At 45.6% G+C, this 19,760-nt stretch overlaps 1 protein-coding gene across 9 annotated transcripts in view; it reads right to left on the minus strand.

Annotated features, from left to right (window-relative positions):
* Positions 1–19,760, minus strand: part of ARL14EPL (ADP ribosylation factor like GTPase 14 effector protein like) — a 65,118-nt gene that overhangs the window by 20,067 nt on the left and 25,291 nt on the right. For 8 of the 9 annotated variants that reach the window (XM_056537413.1, XM_056537415.1, XM_056537412.1 and 5 more), the window contains exon 2: positions 17,681–17,794. The exons of the other annotated variant lie outside the window; for it this stretch is intronic. In XM_056537413.1, coding sequence (XP_056393388.1) covers positions 17,681–17,794 — 114 coding nt within the window. The remainder of the gene's footprint in view (positions 1–17,680; positions 17,795–19,760) is intronic. 9 annotated transcript variants of the gene reach the window in all.

The raw sequence follows: 19,760 nt of genomic DNA on the forward strand, positions 1-19,760 counted from the left end.
TTTTCAATGTAAAAACCGTATAGAACCGTATTGAAAACCGTATGCATTGACTCTCCATTGAAAAGCATATGCCAAAAGATGAATCAGGTTGTGTCCGTTCTGCATCCTGTACGGTTCTGTCAGTTTTTTTTCCCGAACCCAAAACCGTAGTCTACCACAGTTTTTGGTCCGGGTGAAAAACTGTATTAAACAGTATATGTTTTTTTTTTAACATGGGAGTCAATGGGAACCATACAGAACCGTATGTGCATACGGTTCCATCTGGTTTTCACCATACGTTTTTTGACTTTGCACATTTTTTTTTCTTTGAATTTCAATCAAATAAGTGAAACTTTCTTAAAAATTTAGTGAAAACCTATACGTTTTTTCTTAAAAAACGGATGCAACCGGAAATCATTTTTCAAACCGTATATGGTTTTTAACCGTATACGGGTTGAAATTTGTACACACGTTTTGATACAGCTTAGTCAGGTTTTGAGGAATCCGTTTTTCATCAAAAACCTGATAAGGGAACTGTATTGCAAAAACATGGTGTGAATGCACCCTAATAAGGCATTCAGGAGGAATTATATAGCGAGGAGTAATATCCTGACCAACAACATCTGAGAATCGAGAAAGAGCATCGGCTCTAACATTTTTCTCTGCAGGGCGAAAATGAATGACGAAGTTGAATAGGGAAAAGAAGAGTGACCATCTTGCTTGACGGGGATTCAGGCGTTGTGCAGATTGAAGATATAGAAGGTTCTTGTGATGAGTAAAAATGCTGACTGGATGTGTAGAGTCCTCCAAAAGATGGCACCATTCTTCTAAGGCAAGTTTAAAGGGGTACTCCGGTGGAAAACGTTTTTTTTTTAAAATGAACTGGTGCCAGAAAGTTAAACAGATTTGTAAATGACTTCTATTAAAACATCTTAATCCTTTCAGTACTTTTAAGCAGCTGTTTGCTACAGAGGAAAATCTTTATTTTATTTTTTATTTTTTGTGTTGTCAACAGTGCTCTCTGCTGACACCTGATGCCCATGTCTGGAACTGTCCAGACCAGGAGAAAATCCCCATAGCAAACCTATGCTGTTCTGGACAGTTCCTGACACGGACAGAGGTGTCAGCAGAGAGCACTGTGGACAACACAAAAAAGAAATTCAAAAAGTAAAGAATTTCCTCTGTAGCATACAGCTGCTAAAATGTTCTAATAGGCTTAAGATTTTTTATTAGAAGTAATTTACAAATCTGTTTAACGTTCTGGCACCAGTTCATTAAAAAAAAAAAAGTTTTCCACCGGAGTACCCCTTTAATGACAAGGAGTTCCTGATCACCAATAGAATAGTTTCTCTCTGCAGGAGAAAAGGTCTTGGAGAAAAAAATACAAGTAATGTTTTAGCCTTTAGGGGACTTTTGGGTCCGAACTGTGCCAGCTCCTAAAGAAGATTCGTCCACCTCCAAAAGGGACTGTTTTCCTGGATCAGGTCTTGAGAGAAGAGGTGCAGAAGCAAAGGCCAACTTTAATAGAAAGAAAGCCTCTTCGGCCTCCGGAGACCAATTCTTGCTGTTAATATTCATGGGCTACAATTGGGGCAACTAGGGAAGAAAAGTGAGGGATAAATTGTCGGTAGTAGTTGGTAAACCCCAAAAATCGTTGAATAGCCCGAAGACCAGAAGGACATGGCCAATCTAAAACGGCAGAAAGCTTAGAAGGATCCATCTGTAGTCCTTGATGGGAGACTATGTATCCCAGAAAAGGAAGACTAGCTCTCTCAAAGAGACATTTCTCCAGATTTACAAATAGACGATTCTCCCGGAGACGCTGCAGGTGGACAAGGATACGATGTAGTGTCAAATTGGGAGAGAAAATTAGGATATCGTCCAGATAAACTACCACGCAGGTATACAAGAGGTCATGGAAGATGTCTTTTAACCCCTTAACCCCTTAAGGACCGGGGTTTTTTCCGTTTTTGCATTTTTGTTTTTTGCTCCTTGCCTTTAAAAAATCGTAACTCTTTAAATTTTGCACCTAAAAATCCATATGATGGCTTATTTTTTGCGCCACCAATTCTACTTTGTAGTGACGTCAGTCATTTTGCCCCAAAATCTACGGTGAAACGGAAAAAAAAATCATTGTGCGACAAAATTGAAAAAAAAACGCAGTTTTGTAAATTTTGGGGGCTTCCGTTTCTATGTAGTACATTTTTCGGTAAAAATGACACCTTATCTTTATTCTGTAGGTCCATACGATTAAAATGATACCCTACTTATATAGGTTTGATTTTGTCGGACTTCTGGAAAAAATCATAACTAGATGCAGGAAAATTAATACGTTTAAAATTGTCATCTTCTGACCCCTATAACTTTTTTATTTTTCCGTGTATGGGGCGGTATGAGGGCTCATTTTTTGCGCCGTGATCTGAAGTTTTTAACGGTCCCATTTTTGCATTGATAGGACTTATTGACCAAAAATGCACTATTTTGGATTTGGAATTTTTTTGCGCGCACGCCATTGACCGAGCGGTTTAATTAATGTTATATTTTTATAATTCGGACATTTCCGCACGCGGTGATACCATATATATATTTTTTTTTTTACACTGTGTTTTTTTTTTTTTTATTGGAAAAGGGGGGTGATTCAAACTTTTAATAGGGGAGGAGTTAAATGATCTTTATTCACTTTTTTTTTTGCAGTGTTATAGGTCCCATAGGGACCTATAACACTGCACACACTGATCTTCATCATTGATCACTGGTTTCTCATAAGAAACCAGTGATCAACGATTCTGCCGCATGACTGCTCATGCCTGGATCTCAGGCACTGAGCAGTCATTCGGCGATTGGACAGCGAGGAGGCAGGTAGGGGCCCTCCCGCTGTCCTGTCAGCTGTTCGGGATGCCGCGATTAGCCGTGGCTATCCCGAACAGCCCGACTGAGCTAGCCGGCAACTTTCACTTTCACTTTTAGCCGCGCGGCTCAGCTCTGAGCGCGCGGCTAGAGGGTTAATAGAGCGCGGCGCCGCGATCGGCGCTGCGCGTTATTAGAGGCGGGTCCCGGCTTCACTATGACGCCAGGCCCGCCGTGATATGACAGGGGGTTACTGTGTAACCCCGCGTTATATCAGGAGAGCAGGACAAAGGACGTACCGGTATGTCCTTGGTCCTTAAGGGGTTAAGGACATAGGGCGTATCCATATGCCCCCGTTTCCAAGTCCTTAAGGACACAGGGCGTATGGATACACCCTGAGCATTTACGGCCCCCGCCGCTAGCCGGAGGTTAGCCGGGGCCGGATGCCTGCTGAAATCGTTCTGCAGGCATCCCGGCATATCGCCCAGGGGGGTCATTATGTCCCCCCATGTCGGTGATCGCAGCGCATCGCTCGTCAATTCAGACGAGCGATGTGCTGCGATTCCGTTCCCCGCCGCTCGCCGGGCCGGGATCGGAGCCGGATGTCTGCTGATTTCTATCAGCAGACATCCCGGCAGTGTGCCGGAGGAGGTCGGGAGGACCTCCTATACCGGCGATCGCTACAGGACGCCGGTAACTACTTATCGGCGTTCTGCAGCGGTTCCGGGTCATCAGGGTCACGTGTGACCCTGTGACCCGGATATAGATGGTGACTGGTGGTGTAGTATACACCACCAATCACCATCCATGCTGTACTGGGGGCTGGGATTGTGGCCACCCCCCTCAGTACAGTTGTGATTGGGTGGCCAAAGTGGCCACACCAATCACAATGTAATGGGAGGGGATGGTGGGGGCTAGGAGCATGTTGCTTCGTTCTGCCCGCCATTTCACTCAGATCTGGTGTGCAGGACGGAGCCCCATGCTGCCCACCATCCCCTCAGTTGAAAAAAGTGCCCCTTGCCCCCTTTCTGTGGCCCCTTGGCACAGAAATCACACAGGGTTAGCTTTAGATTAGGTAGGGACAGGTTAGGGTTAAAAAAAAAAAAAAGCTTTTTTTTTTCCGGCGTACCTCAGTGGGTGTCCGTGGGTCCGTAGCACCTTTAGCTGCGTGACCCCGGCCCTGCTGGGTCGCTGCGGTCTGCCGCCAGCCTTTTTTTTGGGCGCAGATCTTTTTTTTTTTTTCCCTAAGCGTGTGTGCGGACCCTCTTAGTTAAAAAAGAGCGGTCCGCCACCGTTTGTTAAAGCCCACCCACCGCTGATCAGTCCCGTAGTACTGATCAGCGTTTTTTTTTTTTGTGGTGCCGGCGCTTTTTTCGCGTTTTCTAGCGTGTTTTTGCACCCATAGTCGGTCCGTGCCACCAGTAGCAGGCGTGTACTGTGTGGCCGTACCGTACCTGTGTGTGCGGCGTGCTGCACCGCTGTCAGTGATTTATCACTGATCAGCATTTTTTTTTTGTGGTAAAGGCACTTTTTTCGGTTAACGCATATTTTTTTTTTGCACCCGTAGGCGGTCCGTGCCACCAGTAGCAGGCGTGTACTGTGTGGACGGACCGTACCTGTGTGTGCAGCCTGTCCCACCGCTGTCAGTGATTTATCACTGATCAGCGTTTTTTTGGGGTTCAGGTGGGTGCATTTTTTTTCGGGGTAAAGCGTTTTTTTATTTTATTATTCGGGTTTTTTGTGTGGGGGTCTGTGAACAAGCCACCAGACACTGTTCTGGGCTGAGTGGCCAGACCCCCCACTGACTTCTCCGCCCCCTGCCGCCACAAGCGCTAATCAGTGCTCACACCACTGATTAGATAAACGCTTTTTTTTTTGGCGCAGGGCTTTTTTGCGCTAGAAGTCCCCTTTTTATTTTATATTTTTTTCTGTTAGGGCGGGTTAGTTTAGTTAGGTTAGGGAGGGTTAGGGAGGTAGTCTCGCACCACACCACACACAGCACATACACCAATAAAGTTTCCCCCCCCCACACACACACATACCCGTATTAGAGTAGGGAAATGGCCCGCAGAGTGTTTTAGGCGGAGGAGGCATATGACATAATTGCCTCCAACACCGAGAGCGGCTCAGAGGACGATGAAGACCCCACCTTCCTTATTTCATCGTCCTCCTCATCATCTAGTTCTGATGATGAGCCACCAAGGCGGCGGAGACGCCGCCGTGCGGCGCCGCAAACCTCCTCTGTCCTTGACCCTGTGCCCCATGCTAGTATGAGTCCCCCTGGCACTCATACTAGTGAAGCCCCCCAGCCAAGATCACTGGTACATCGTACCGGAGAACTTGACTGGGCTGAGCCAGCGGACCACGAGCCCGTGATTCCTGAGTTTGTTGGCGACTCAGGAATCAAAATTAACATCGCCGGGTTCACTGAAAAGGACTTTTTCGGTCATTTTTTCAGCGACGACTTTGTTAATTTGATGGTTACACAGACGAATCTGTATGCCCCACAGTTCGTCGCCGCTACCCCGGGCTCACTTTTAGCTAGACCCGGCGGCTGGACTCCAGTCGATGCAGCCGAAATGAGGACCTTTTGGGGCCTCGCGCTGCATATCGGTATAGTTAAAAAACCCAGTGTCAGGCAATATTGGAGTGGGGACATCTTTTACCAGACACTACAGTATGGCCATGGCACGCTCCCGGTTTGAGGCCATTCGGAGATGTTTGCATTATGCTGATAATGCGGCATGTCCCCCCCGAACTGATCCCGCGTATGACCGCCTGTATAAAATCAGGCCGGTCATCAATCACTTCGGGGCCAGATTTTGGGAGGCCTATGTCCCGGGGCGGGAGGTCTCTATTGATGAGTCGCTCATCAGCTTCAAGGGGAGACTCAGCTTCCGGCAATACATCCCGACCAAGCGAGCGCGGTATGGCGTGAAGATGTATAAACTTTGCGAGAGTACCTCCGGGTACACTTGCAAGTTTATAGTGTATGAGGGACGAGATTCCCGTTTTGAACCCCCAGAATGTCCCCCCACTCTGGGTGTTAGCGGGAAAATCGTTTGGGGCCTTTTGCACCCATTGCTAGATAAAGGTTACCACCTTTACGTGGATAACTTTTATACTAGTATCCCTCTCTTCACATCCCTCGCCGCCAGATCCACGGTCGCTTGTGGGACAGTCCGGAATAATCAAAGAGGCCTTCCGCCCCATCCCCTACATGCTCCTATCCCCCGTGGTGAGTCCCGTGCCTTTTCCCTTGAGAACTTGTTGTTGATCCGGTATAAGGACAAGAGGGATGTCCTTATGCTCACCACAATTCATGGGAATGGCAGCACCCCTGTCCCTGTGCGAGGTACCGCGGGACCGGTCCTCAAGCCCGATTGTATTCTGGACTACAATAGGTATATGGGGGGAGTTGATCTTTCTGATCAAGTCCTCAAGCCATATAATGCCATGCGGAAAACACATGTATGGTATAAAAAGGTTGCGGTCTACATGGTACAGGTTGCCATGTACAACTCTTTTATACTGTACCAGAACGCTGGCAACACATGGACATACCTGGAGTTTCAAGAGGTAGTTCTAAGGGCCCTCATCTTTGGTGACCGCCAAAGAGCGGGTCAGAGCACCTCTGGAACTTCAGTGCCCCGGATCGTCCCCGGCCAACACTTTCCAGGTGAGGTCCCCCACACTGGAAAGAAGGGACGATCTCAGAAAAAATGCAGAGTGTGTCACAAGAGGGGGATTCGGAAGGACACCATCACTCAGTGTGACACTTGCCCCGATCATCCGGGCCTCTGCATTAAAAACTGCTTCAGGGAGTATCACACTTCCATGGAGTACTACATTTTTAATCCTTTTCCCTGATTTTAATTCCCCAGAATTCGGCTCCAATGTACCAGTCCAGGTGACTTCCAAATTTTATACCAAAATACCCTACCTCCAAAAAATCTAACCCAAAACCTCTTTCCCAATGCCCCTCATAATATCTTTGTCCCCAAAAAAATGGGTCATGGGACACAGAGTCAACAGCATTGGAGGTTTGCAGTTGCCTCAAATCCGCAACGCTCTCTCTCCCCACCTGAGCGGGTTGCGCATTTGAGGTAACAGAATAGGGACGGCCACACACATCCCCTTCCCAGAATGATGATTCAGAGTATAGGGTTTGAGGCGGGCATCATTTTTACTTTTGGCTGTACTCTGGGTCATCATTCTGGGAAAATAATTGGCATATCAGTTCTAAAATTGCAATTTTCTTCCCCCCATAGTACACTTCATCCATTCCTGGAAAATAAATGAAGGGAACACTCGTCTGTTCCAAATCTCCACTTCACCCTATACACCTTCCCTAGGGGGTGTACTGTTTGTAGTATTCTCACATGTGGGTGTTCCTTTCTTGTATTTTCCTCTGAATGTATGTAACTGTTAGGTTCGTAACAAACATCCGCCTCAAATGCGAAGAGTTCTCGCTGAGCTCTGTCATATTTCCAGGCGACAATTCGGAGTCATATGTTAGTTGTTTCCAGAAAGATGAAGCAGAGCATAGGTTGAAGATTGGATGTATTTTTATAGTCAGAGGGAAAAGCCCTCAAAAATTTGTAACCCAATATCTCATATTACCTCTTGTGAAAATGTAAAAAATTGGGTAACCCCAGCATTTTAGTGTAAAAAAATCAAATTTTCCAATTTATGGCCCAATTTTCAAAAAACCTGTGAGGTGTTATTTCCCACTGTACCCCTTGTTACGTTCATTGAGGGGTGTAGTTTCTAAAATGGTGTCACATGTGGGTTTATTTTTGCTTTTGCTTTTTTCCCTCCTTCTATTCTGAGCATTGTAGTGCGTCCACAGAGCAATTTACATCCACATATGGGGTATTTTTTTTTCTCAGACAAAATTGTTCTACAAATTTTGAGGGCCTTTTGCCCTATTACCCAACGTGAAAATGAAATATTTGGGGTAACACTATCAATATAGTGCAAAAAAAAAATCACATTTTTCACTTTTATGGCCCACTGTTCAAAAAACCTGTGAGGTGTCAAGTACTCACTGTAACACTGTTACGTTCCCGGAGGGGTCTAGATTCCAAAATGTGATGCCATGTGTTTTGTTTTTTTTTGCTGTCCTGGCACCATAGGGGCTTCCTAAATACGGCATGCCCCCAGAGCAAAATTTCCTTCCAAACAGCCAAAATGGGACTCCTTCTCTCCTGAGACCTGTAGTGCGCCAGCAGAGCATTTTTCACCCCCATATGGGGTGTTTTCTGAATCGGGAGAAATTGGACTTCAAATTTTGGGGGGTATTTTCTGCTTTAACCCTTTGTAAAAATGAAAATTTTTGGGGAAACCAAGCATTTTAGGTAAAAAATTTTAATTTTTTTTACTTATGCAAAAGTCGTGAAACCCCTGTGGGGTATTAAGGTTCACTTTACCCCTTGTTACGTTCCCCAAGGGGTCTAGTTTCCAAAATGGTATGCCATGTGTTTTTTTTTTGCTGTCCTGGCACCATAGGGGCTTCCTAAATGCGGCATGCCCCCAGAGCAAAATTTCCTTCAAAAAAGCCAAATGTGACTCCTTCTCTTCTGAGACCTGTAGTGCGCCAGCAGAGCACTTTTCACCCCCATATGGGGTGTTTTCTGAATCGGGAGAAATTGGGCTTCAAATTTTGGGGGGTATTTTCTGCTTTAACCCTTTGTAAAAATGAAAATTTTTTGGGAAACCAAGCATTTTAGGTAATTTTTTTTTTTTTTTTTTTTACTTATGCAAAAGTCGTGAAACCCCTGTGGGGTATTAAGGCTCACTTTACCCCTTGTTACGTTCCTCAATGGGTCTAGTTTCCAAAATGGTATGCCATGTGTTTTGTTTTTTTTTGCTGTCCTGGCACCATAGGGGCTTCCTAAATGCGGCATGCCCCCAGAGCAAAATTTCCTTCAAAAAAGCCAAATGTGACTCCTTCTCTTCTGAGACATGTAGTGCGCCAGCAGAGCACTTTTCACCCCCATATGGGGTGTTTTCTGAATCGGGAGAAATTGGGCTTCAAATTTTGAGGGGTATTTTCTGCTTTAACCCTTTGTAAAAATGTAAATTTTTGGGGAAACCAAGCATTTTAGGTAAAATTTTTTTTTTACATTTGCAAAAGTCATGAAACACCTGTGGGGTATTAAGGCTCACTTAATCCCTTGTTACATTCCTCACGGGGTCTAGTTTCCAAAATGGTATGCCATGTGTTTTTTTTTCTGTTTTGGCACCCTAGGGGCTTCCTAAAGGTGACATGCCCCCCAAAAACCATTTCAGAAAAATGTTCTCTCCAAAATCCCCTTGTCGCTCCTTCCCTTCTGAGCCCTCTACTGCGCCCACCGAACACTTTACATGGACATATGAGGTATGTGCTTACTCGAGAGAAATTGGGTCACAAATAAAAGTAAAAATATTCTCCTTTTACCCCTTGCAAAAATTCAAAAATTGGGTCTACATGAACATGCGAGTGTAAAAAATGAAGATTTTTAATTTTCTCCTTCACTTTGGTGCTATTCCTGTGAAACACCTAAAGTGTTAAAACCCTGACTGAATGTCATTTTGAATACTTTGGGGGGTGTAGTTTTTATAATGGGGTCATTTATGGGGTATTTCTAATATGAAGACCCTTCAAATCCACTTCAAAACTTAACTGGTCCCTGAAAAATATCGAATTTGAAAATTTTGTGAAAAATTGGAAAATTGCTGCAGAACTTTGAAGCCCTCTGGTGTCTTCCAAAAGTAAAAACTCATCAATTTTATCATGCAAACATAAAGTAGACATATTGTATATGTGACCCAAAAAGAAATGTTACTTGAATATCCATTTTCCTTACAAGCAGAGAGCTTCAAAATTTGAAAAATGCTAAATTTTCAATTTTTTCATCAAACTTTGGGATTTTTCACCAAGAAAGGATGCAAGTTACCACAAAATTTTATCACTATGTTAAAGTAGAATATGTCACGAAAAAACATTCTCGGAATCAGAATGATAACTAAAAGCATTCCAGAGTTATTAATGTTTAAAGTGACAGTGGTCAGATGTTCAAAAAATGCTCTGGTCCTTAAGGTGAAAAAGGGCTCGGTCCTTAAGGGGTTAAAAATTCTTGAAACACTGCATTACAAAGACCTAATGGCATAACTAGAAACTCAAAATGGCCGTCCCAGGTGTTAAATGCCATTTTCCATTCATCGCCTTCTCGTATAAGAATTAAGTTGCATGCTCCTTGCATATCCAATTTAGTGAAGATTCTGGCTCCACGTAGACGATCAAAGAGTTCTGAGATCAAGGGCAAAGGGTAGCGTTTTTTGATTGTGATTTTATTAAGTCTCAGATAGTCAATGCATGGACGAAGAGAACCATCCTTTTTCCCGACAAAGAAAAATCCTGCCCCAGCTGGAGAGGTGGATTTCCGGATAAAACCCTTTTGAAGGTTTTCTTGAATATATTTTTCCATAGTTTGTGTCTCAGGTACTGACAGCGGATAAATTCTTCCCCAAGAAGGAGTAGTGCCTGGTAGAACATCAATGGGACAATCATAAGGACGTGGTGGAGGTAGAGTCTCTGCTTGTTTTTTGCAAAATACATCAGCAAAGGCACGATAAGAAGAAGGTATGCTCGACTGAATAAGAGGCAAGGAAAAGTCTTAGGCTGAAAAGACTCCAGACAGTGATCTTGACAAGAAATTCCCCAACAAGAAACTTCTCCAAAATTCCAATCAAATTGAGGGAAATGATGCTGTAGCCAAGGCAGAGATGAATGATGAGAGGTTCAGTGCGAAAAAGGACCTTACTCTTCAGGTGCTCTCCGTTAACAGAAGAAATATACAACGGCTTTATCAGCCGAGGACACAGGTAAACAATGTTTTTGGACCAGGGAGGCATCAATAAAGTTTTCCGCAGAGCCAGTGTCAAGGAAGGCTGAGACAAAGAAAGAAGAGTTCATAGGAGTATGAAGTTGAACAGGTATGGTCAAACATCTCTACTATTCACACCCAGGGACGCCTCACCTACATGGCCTAGGTGCGAGCGTTTCCCGGACGCTGAGGACGAAGAGTACACTCTTTAAGGAAGTATTCAGGGCTGGCACAATAAAGGCATAAGTTCTCATTGCATCGACGGGTTCTTTCTTGAGAAGAAAGTCTAATGCGATCCCCCTGCATGGGTTCTTCTGCAGGGGAAGTTGGAGAAGATTGCAGAGGACGCTGAAATACAGGAGCCAAACGGGGATAACGCCTTGACCAGAGTGGTTCCCTTTCTCTTTCTGAGAACCGCACATCAATACGAGTAGCGAGATTGATGAGATCAGTCAGGGAGGAAGGAAGATCTCGAGCCACCAATGCGTCCTTGTTCCTACTTGAGAGGCGCTTTTTAAAAGTAGCGCACAAAGCCTCATTGTTCCAGGCTAGTTCAGAGACCAAAATGCGGAATTGTACTGCATACTCTCCCACGAAAGAATTTCCTTGAGAGAGATTCAGTAAAGCAGTCTCTGCTGAGGAAGCCCGGGCCAGTTCCTCAAACAGCTAGGAAAGTCCAGAGATCAGAGGACAACGGGTAATTGCGGTCCCACAGCGGGGTAGCCCAGGCCAAGGCTTTCCCTGAAAGGAGGCTGATGACAAATGCCCCTTTGGCTCCATCAGTAGGAAACAGGTCTGTTAAAAGTTCAAGGTGCATGGAACACTGAATAATGAAGCCCCTGCACAACTTCGGATCTCCATCAAATTTAGTAGACAGAGAGAGACAAATCCTGGAACCAGTAGAAGCAACAGGAGCAGGAGTTGCGGAGAGTTCTGCCGGCAGAGGTTGAGGCTGTTGTGTAGCTAGAAGTTGCTGTACCAGTGCTGAAAGCAGAGACATTAGCTGCACTTGTTGTTCAATCTGTGCAGACTGTCATGCCACAATAGTAGAGAGGTCTGCAACACTCGGAAGAGGAACCTAGGCTGCATCCATGGGCGGATCTTACTGTAACGGTCTTACCGTAAACGACTGAGAGGTGGATCTGCTGTCCTGTGTGGACAATGACTGAACCATACTGGAGCAGAGTCTAAGATGCCTCTGGTTTTCACCAGAGCCCGCCACAAAGCGGGATGGACTTGCAGTGGCAGGCGGCACCCAGGTTGCTACCCCTGGCACGATCCGTCCACACAGGTTGTAGTTTGGCCCAGAAGATCGGCGTAGTCAGACAAAGCACAGGTCAGAAGGTGGGCAGCAAAGTAGCGTTGTCAGGTCATAGGTGTCACGATGCCGGCTGGCAGGAGGTGGATCCTCTGTGCCAGAGAGGGATAGCGAGGACCGTGCTAGTGGACCGGTTCTAAGACACTACAGGTTTTCACCAGAGCCCGCCGCAAAGCGGGATGGTCTTGCTGCGGCGGTAGTGACCAGGTCGTATCCACTAGCAACGGTTCACCTCTCTGGCTGCTGAAGATAGGCGAGGTACAAGGGAGTAGGCAGAAGCAAAGTCGGACGTAGCAGAAGGTCGGGGGCAGGCGGCAAGGTTCGTAGTCAGGGGAGATAGCAGAAGTTCTGGTACACAGGGTATAAACACACAAAGAACGCTTTCACTGGCACTAAGGCAACAAGATCCGGCAAGGGAGTGCAAGGGAGGAGACTAGATATAGCCAGGGAACAGGTGGGAACCAATTAAGCTAATTGGGCCAGGCACCAATCATTGGTGCACTGGCCCTTTAAGTCTCAGGGAGCTGGCGCGCGCGCGCCCTAAAGAGCGGAGCCGCGCGCGCCAGCACATGACCGCAGGAGACGGGAACGGGTAAGTGACCTGGGATGCGATTCGCGAGCGGGCGCGTCCCGCTGTGCGAATCGCATCCCCAACGGCCATGGCAGAGCAGCGCTCCCGGTCAGCGCTGACCGGGGAGCTGCAGGGAGAAAGACGCCGTGAGCGCTCCGGGGAGGAGCGGGGACCCGGAGCGCTAGGCGTAACAGTACCCCCCCCCTTAGGTCTCCCCTTCTCTTTATCGGGTAACTGCCTCCCCTGGGATGAGGACACCGGGAAAGGATGGAGGGATTCCTCAACGGCAGGCAGAACCGCAGGAGTAGGAATGGGGAGAGAGGGCAGAGGGCGAGACCTGGCACGGGGCAGTGTGACACCAGGACGAGGGCCATGAGGGGACACAGAAGCTTGCCTGATGGAACTGGGAGGGGGGGAGGGGCATTTCCTGTGGCAGGCAGAGTCCTTAATGACCTTAGGGGGACCGGATACAGGAGGAACCACAGGGTCACGGCAGGGAGTACTGGGAACCGGTTGAAGGCAGTCCTTGGAACAAGAGGGACCCCAACTCTTGATCTCCCCAGTGGACCAATCCAGGGTTGGGGAATGGTGTTGAAGCCAGGGTAGTCCAAGGAGAACTTCAGAAGAGCAATTAGGAAGGACAAAAAATATAATCTCCTCGTGATGAGGTCCGATGCACATTAGGAGGGGCTCCGTGCGGTAACGCACGGTGCAATCCAACCTGGCTCCGTTGACCGCGGAAATGTGGAGAGGCTTGACAAGACGGGTCACCGGAATGCGGAATTTATTCACAAAGGACTCCCGAATAAAATTCCCAGAAGCTCCAGAGTCCAGGCAGGCCACGGCTGAGAGGGGAGAGCTGGCAGAAGTGGAAATCCGAACAGGTACCGTGAGACGTGGAGAAGCCGACTTGGCATCAAGAGACGCCACACCCACGAGAGCTGAGTGCGAGCGTGCGTTTCCCAGACGTGGAGGACGGATTGGGCAATCCACCAAAAAATGTTCAGTACTGGCACAGTACAGACAAAGATTCTCTTCCTTACGGCGATTCCTCTCTTCCAGGGTCAGGCGAGACCGATCCACTTGCATGGCCTCCTCGGCGGGAGGCCTAGGCGCAGATTGCAGTGGAGACTGTGGGAGAGGTGTCCAGAGATCTAAGTCTTTTTCCTGGCGGAGCTCTTGATGCCTCTCAGAAAAACGCATGTCAATGCGAGTGGCTAGATGAATGAGTTCATGCAGGTTAGCAGGAGTCTCTCGTGCGGCCAGAACATCTTTAATGTTGCTGGATAGGCCTTTTTTAAAGGTCGCGCAGAGAGCCTCATTATTCCAGGATAGTTCAGAAGCAAGAGTACGGAATTGTATGGCGTACTCGCCAACGGAGGAATTACCCTGGACCAGGTTCAGCAGGGCAGTCTCAGCAGAAGAGGCTCGGGCAGGTTCCTCAAAGACACTTCGAATTTCCGAGAAGAAGGAGTGTACAGAGGCAGTGACGGGGTCATTGCGGTCCCAGAGCGGTGTGGCCCATGACAGGGCTTTTCCAGACAGAAGGCTGACTACGAAAGCCACCTTAGACCTTTCAGTAGGAAACTGGTCCGACATCATCTCCAAGTGCAGGGAACATTGCGAAAGAAAGCCACGGCAAAACTTAGAGTCCCCATTAAATTTGTCCGGCAAGGACAGGCGGAGGCTAGGAGTGGCCACTCGCTGCGGAGGAGGTGCAGGAGCTGGCGGAGGAGATGATTGCTGATGAAGTTGCGACTGAAGTTGGTGCACAATGGTGGACATTTCCGACATCTGGTGGGTTAGATGGGCGATCTGTCGGGCTTGCTGGGCGACCACCGTGGTGATATCAGAGGCAACTGGCAGGGGAACCTCAGCGGGATCCATGGCCGGATCTACTGTCACGATGCCGGCTGGCAGGAGGTGGATCCTCTGTGCCAGAGAGGGATAGCGAGGACCGTGCTAGTGGACCGGTTCTAAGACACTACAGGTTTTCACCAGAGCCCGCCGCAAAGCGGGATGGTCTTGCTGCGGCGGTAGTGACCAGGTCGTATCCACTAGCAACGGTTCACCTCTCTGGCTGCTGAAGATAGGCGAGGTACAAGGGAGTAGGCAGAAGCAAAGTCGGACGTAGCAGAAGGTCGGGGGCAGGCGGCAAGGTTCGTACTCAGGGGAGATAGCAGAAGTTCTGGTACACAGGGTATAAACACACAAAGAACGCTTTCACTGGCACTAAGGCAACAAGATCCGGCAAGGGAGTGCAAGGGAGGAGACTAGATATAGCCAGGGAACAGGTGGGAACCAATTAAGCTAATTGGGCCAGGCACCAATCATTGGTGCACTGGCCCTTTAAGTCTCAGGGAGCTGGCGCGCGCGCGCCCTAGAGAGCGGAGCCGCGCGCGCCAGCACATGACCGCAGGAGACGGGAACGGGTAAGTGACCTGGGATGCGATTCGCGAGCGGGCGCGTCCCGCTGTGCGAATCGCATCCCCAACGGCCATGGCAGAGCAGCGCTCCCGGTCAGCGCTGACCGGGGAGCTGCAGGGAGAAAGACGCCGTGAGCGCTCCGGGGAGGAGCGGGGACCCGGAGCGCTAGGCGTAACAATAGGCACTAGGTCAGGAGGAAGGTGGCAAGGTAGCGTAGTCAGGTCACAGGCACAAGGTCAGGAGGAAGGCGGCAAAGTAGTAAGGTCAGGTCACAAGCAGGAGGTAGAGAACACAATAAGGCACACACAATAAGACACTTTCTCAAAGGCACTAAGCACAAAGATCCGGCACCATAATTGGGAGGTGCCGGACTAATATAGGGTCCGTTCAGCAAGGAACCAATTATGGGCATAATGGCCCTTTAAATCTAGTAACGCCAGCACGCGCACGCCCTAAGGACAGGGGACGCGCGCGCCGGCAAAGCAGAGCAGGAGACGTTCAGGGACCAGGAGTAGGTAGGAGATGCCCGGGGCTTGCATGCGGGCGCGTCCCGCATAATGAGTGCCGGAGCCACCGGTACAGACAGCAGGGGTACGCTCACGGCCGGACAGAACGGCCAAAGTGTTACCCGTGGCAACGCCCGGGGCACGCGTGCAGGCGCATCTTGCACTGCGAATCCCGACAAGAGAGAGGGGGCGCTCACGGCCATTCATTCATTCATTCATGACCGGAGCGCTGCCAGTAACAGCTACTGTAGCCTTGCACTCATATAACTTTCCTAGTCACACAGATAAAGAATGAAGATGACAATAATACTCATCATAATAATATCAGTAAACTAATACATAGGATTTTTCAACAAATAAAATGTTGTTTTGTATAATGCTGCATTCCCATTCTGAACATTTCATATGTATTTGTATGCTAAAGAGTATGTTCTGTGCAATAAACTCTGCTTCAAACACCTTACTTTCCAAAGCCAGAGACGTAATGTCAGCAGATATCCACGTCTACCAGGAAATGCAAAATGTATGGTTCATTCATTGAAGGTAAACATCTGTCACTGTTTTTCTGGTGACAACAAAAATAAGGGCAGGTATTGTATTACCATAGTACCTGGAGAATACCGATCGAGGAGCAGTGGAAGCAAAGCTGCTGAAAATCACAACTTTTCTACCGATTGTAACAAAGACTAAGTCCTGTGGTGTGAAATTATTCAACATACATCTGTTTATCACCTAGTTATGTCATTAATGATTCTAGAATTACATACAACACAATCTATCTATCTCACATGTACATTCATCTATCTCATTTATCTATCTATCATCTATTTATCTATCAATCATCTATCTCATCTATCTATTTATCTATCTATCTAACTATCTATCATCTATCTTTCTATCTATCATCTATCTTTCTATCTATCTATCTATGTATCTATCTATCTATCTCATCTATCTATCATCTATCTCATCTATCTATCTATCATCTATCTCATATCTATCTATATATATATATATATATATATATATATATATATCATCTATCTCATATCTATCTATCTTTCTATCTATCTTCTACCTTTCTATCTTTCTACAGTAACTCTAATCTGTCTTAAACTCAAATTCAATAAGCTTTGTTGACAGGACTTAATACACAATAGCATTGTGACAAATAAGGGAATTATGGATGGCTACAAAACGAGGGTTGGGGTATGGAAGTCAAAGGACATCACAATAAGAGGCTGAAAAATAGTGACACACCTGGCGTCTGTCTATTTATTTAATTAAACGCTATATCTATCTATCAATGTATTAGAAGCCTTTTATAATATGCATATTTTGTTTGTCACAATACAACAGATCAGTAGATGTTGACATACCTGTGGATCCTCTTCCCTCTCTCTCCTCTATAAAGTAACAATAGAGATTTTGGTCCTTGCAGGGTGGAGACAGTGTTTATTGAGTATGGCTCTCTGGAGTATACCTGCATTTATTGCCAGATGGCTCCAACAACCATCCCCTCTATGTAACCAGATGCAATTCCTGATACATGCCCCTGCTTTATGTAGACAATATGTATTAATTTCACCAATATGTATTTATTTTTTTATATGGTGACTTTTAAAGCAGTGCTATTGTTTCACTTTGGTTATGGTATTATACTGCTGAAGTGCATTATCAATATGGAGTCAGGCAGGATATTTTTCTGTATGTCTCAGGTATATTGGGCACCTTTTTTATGTGCCTATGATGCCCCTTCCAGATACAAAGACACCCACATATTTGATAAATATGTTTTGTGGAGCATCCCCCCCCCCTATTTAGAGTATACTGTTATCCACACTAACCTATCTGTCTTGAAGACAGCAATGTAGATCCTTGCAGAATCCGTAGAAAGAATATACTTGTCTATTCTTTCTGCAGACGCTGGGATCAGAATTTCAGCAGCAGAAACATCTGGCGTAGAAATTCTGTTGTGTACACAGTGCAGCAGAATCCCATTGAAATCAATGGTGCTCTGCTGCAGCAGAATGTCCAGACGGAATTTTTCTGCCATGTGAACATGGCCAAATTAAATTAAATGAGGCAACAAACATGAAATAACAAGTAAGAAAACAATTGTACATTACCAGACAATAAGAAAGTGGATAAAGACACTGACCGCAAGAGTAGAAAAAGATAAATACAGCTCCCCACGTCTCCAGATAGAAGTATCCAGCGGACTGATCTCCAGGTGCACGGGCAGGCACTTAGCCATATGCAGTAAAGGCATAAACTGAGGAACAATGGGAAAATCTCTCAAGATAGTCCAGCACTCCGGTGTATAAAAATATTAAACTTCTTTATTGGTAATCCATAAAATCACATAGGGAGTGCAAGTGGGTTGTTTGGTTTTTACGCAGTGCACTTTATGGTATTAAAATGGTACCCAATTTATATATATATTTTTTTAATTATTGTACTACCTTAAAAAAATGCAGTTTTTTAAAAATGTATATGCATAAAATTGTCCTTTTCCTACCCCTATAACTTTTATATAATTTTTTGCGTCATGACCTGTAGTTTTTATCTGTATCCTTTTTTTGTTTTAAAGTGACTTTTTTTATCGCTTTTTATTATTTTATTTTCTAATATATGATTAAAATCACTGTTTATTGTGCGGGATCATAAATATTTTATTTTAATAGTTTGGACATTTACACACAAGCGGCAATACCAAATATGTAAATTTTTCTTTTTTTTTTTAAATGAGAAAATAAGGGTGATTTTATTTTTTATTAGGGTAGGGGGTTTTATATATTTTAAAGACTTTATTATTTTACACATTTACACTTTTTATATGCAAACATTAGATTGCATTCACTGGATAATGCTATGCCTATGGTGTAGCATTACATGGTGTTATCAGCAATCCACTGATATTGCCTAACTAAGCCAGGCTGCATCAGTGATCGGCGGTAGGTAGCTTTACTTTCATTTTATACTCAGTGATCGGCAAATGATAATGGTGGTTAAAGGGTTGATGATGGGCAGCGGCGGAATGGGCGGCGGCCTGTCATTTGTAGTGAGTGTCTAACTATTAACCTGTTAAGGACCCAGGGTGTACCTGTACGCCCTGAGTCCGCTCCCGATCTATAACGCGGGGCCACGGCGTGGCTCCGCGTCATAGCGGGTCGGGACCCGTGGCTAATAGGGCGCGGCATTGATCGCGCTGCCGCGCGCTATTAACCCTTTAGACGCGGCGTTCAAAGTTGAACGCCGTGTCTAAAATGAAAGTGAAACCATACCGGTTAGCTCAGGGAGCTGTTCGGGATAGCCGCGGTGAAATCGCGGCATCCCGAACAGCTTACAGGACAGCTGGAGGGTCCCTATCTGCCTCCTCGCTGAATCATCGATCACTGGTTTCTTATGAGAAACCAGTGATCAATGTGAAAGATCAGTGTGTGCAGTGTTATAGGTCCCTATGGGAGCTATAACACTGCAAAAAAAAAGTGAAAAAAAAAGTGAATAAAGATTATTTAACCCCTCCCCTATTAAAAGTTTGAATCACCCCCCTTTTCCCATAAAAAAAAAATCAGTGTAAATAAAAATAAACATATGTGGTATCGCCGCGTGCGGAAATGTCAGAATTATAAAAATATATCGTTAATTAAACCGCACGATCAATGGCGTGCGCGCAAAAAAATTCCAAAGTCCAAAATAGTGCATTTTTGGTCACTTTTTATATCATGAAAAAATCAATAAGTCCTATCAATGCAAAAATGGTACCGCTAAAATCTTCAGATCACGGCGCAAAAAATGAGCCCTCATACCGCCCCATACGCGGAAAAATAAAAAAGTTATAGGGGTCAGAAGATGACAATTTTAAACGTATACATGTATGCATGTAGTTTTGATTTTTGGCAGAAATACGACAAAATCAAACCTATATAAGTAGGGTATCATTTTAACTGTATGGGCCTACAGAATAAAAAGAAGGTGTAATTTTTACCGAAAAATGTACTGTGCAGAAACGGAAGCCCCTAAAAGTTACAAAATTGAGTTTTTCTTTTAAATTTTGTCTCACATTCATTTTTTTTTCTGTTTCGCCATAGATTTTTGAGTAAAATGACTGACGTCAATACAAAGTAGAATTGGTGGTGCAAAAAATAAGCCATCATATGGATTTTTACGTGAAAGATTGAAAGAGTTCTAATTTTTTAAAGGTAAGGAGGAAAAAACGAAAATGCAAAAAACGGAAA

The sequence above is a fragment of the Hyla sarda genome, chromosome 1 (assembly GCF_029499605.1).
Source record: "Hyla sarda isolate aHylSar1 chromosome 1, aHylSar1.hap1, whole genome shotgun sequence".
NCBI lineage: Eukaryota > Metazoa > Chordata > Amphibia > Anura > Hylidae > Hyla > Hyla sarda.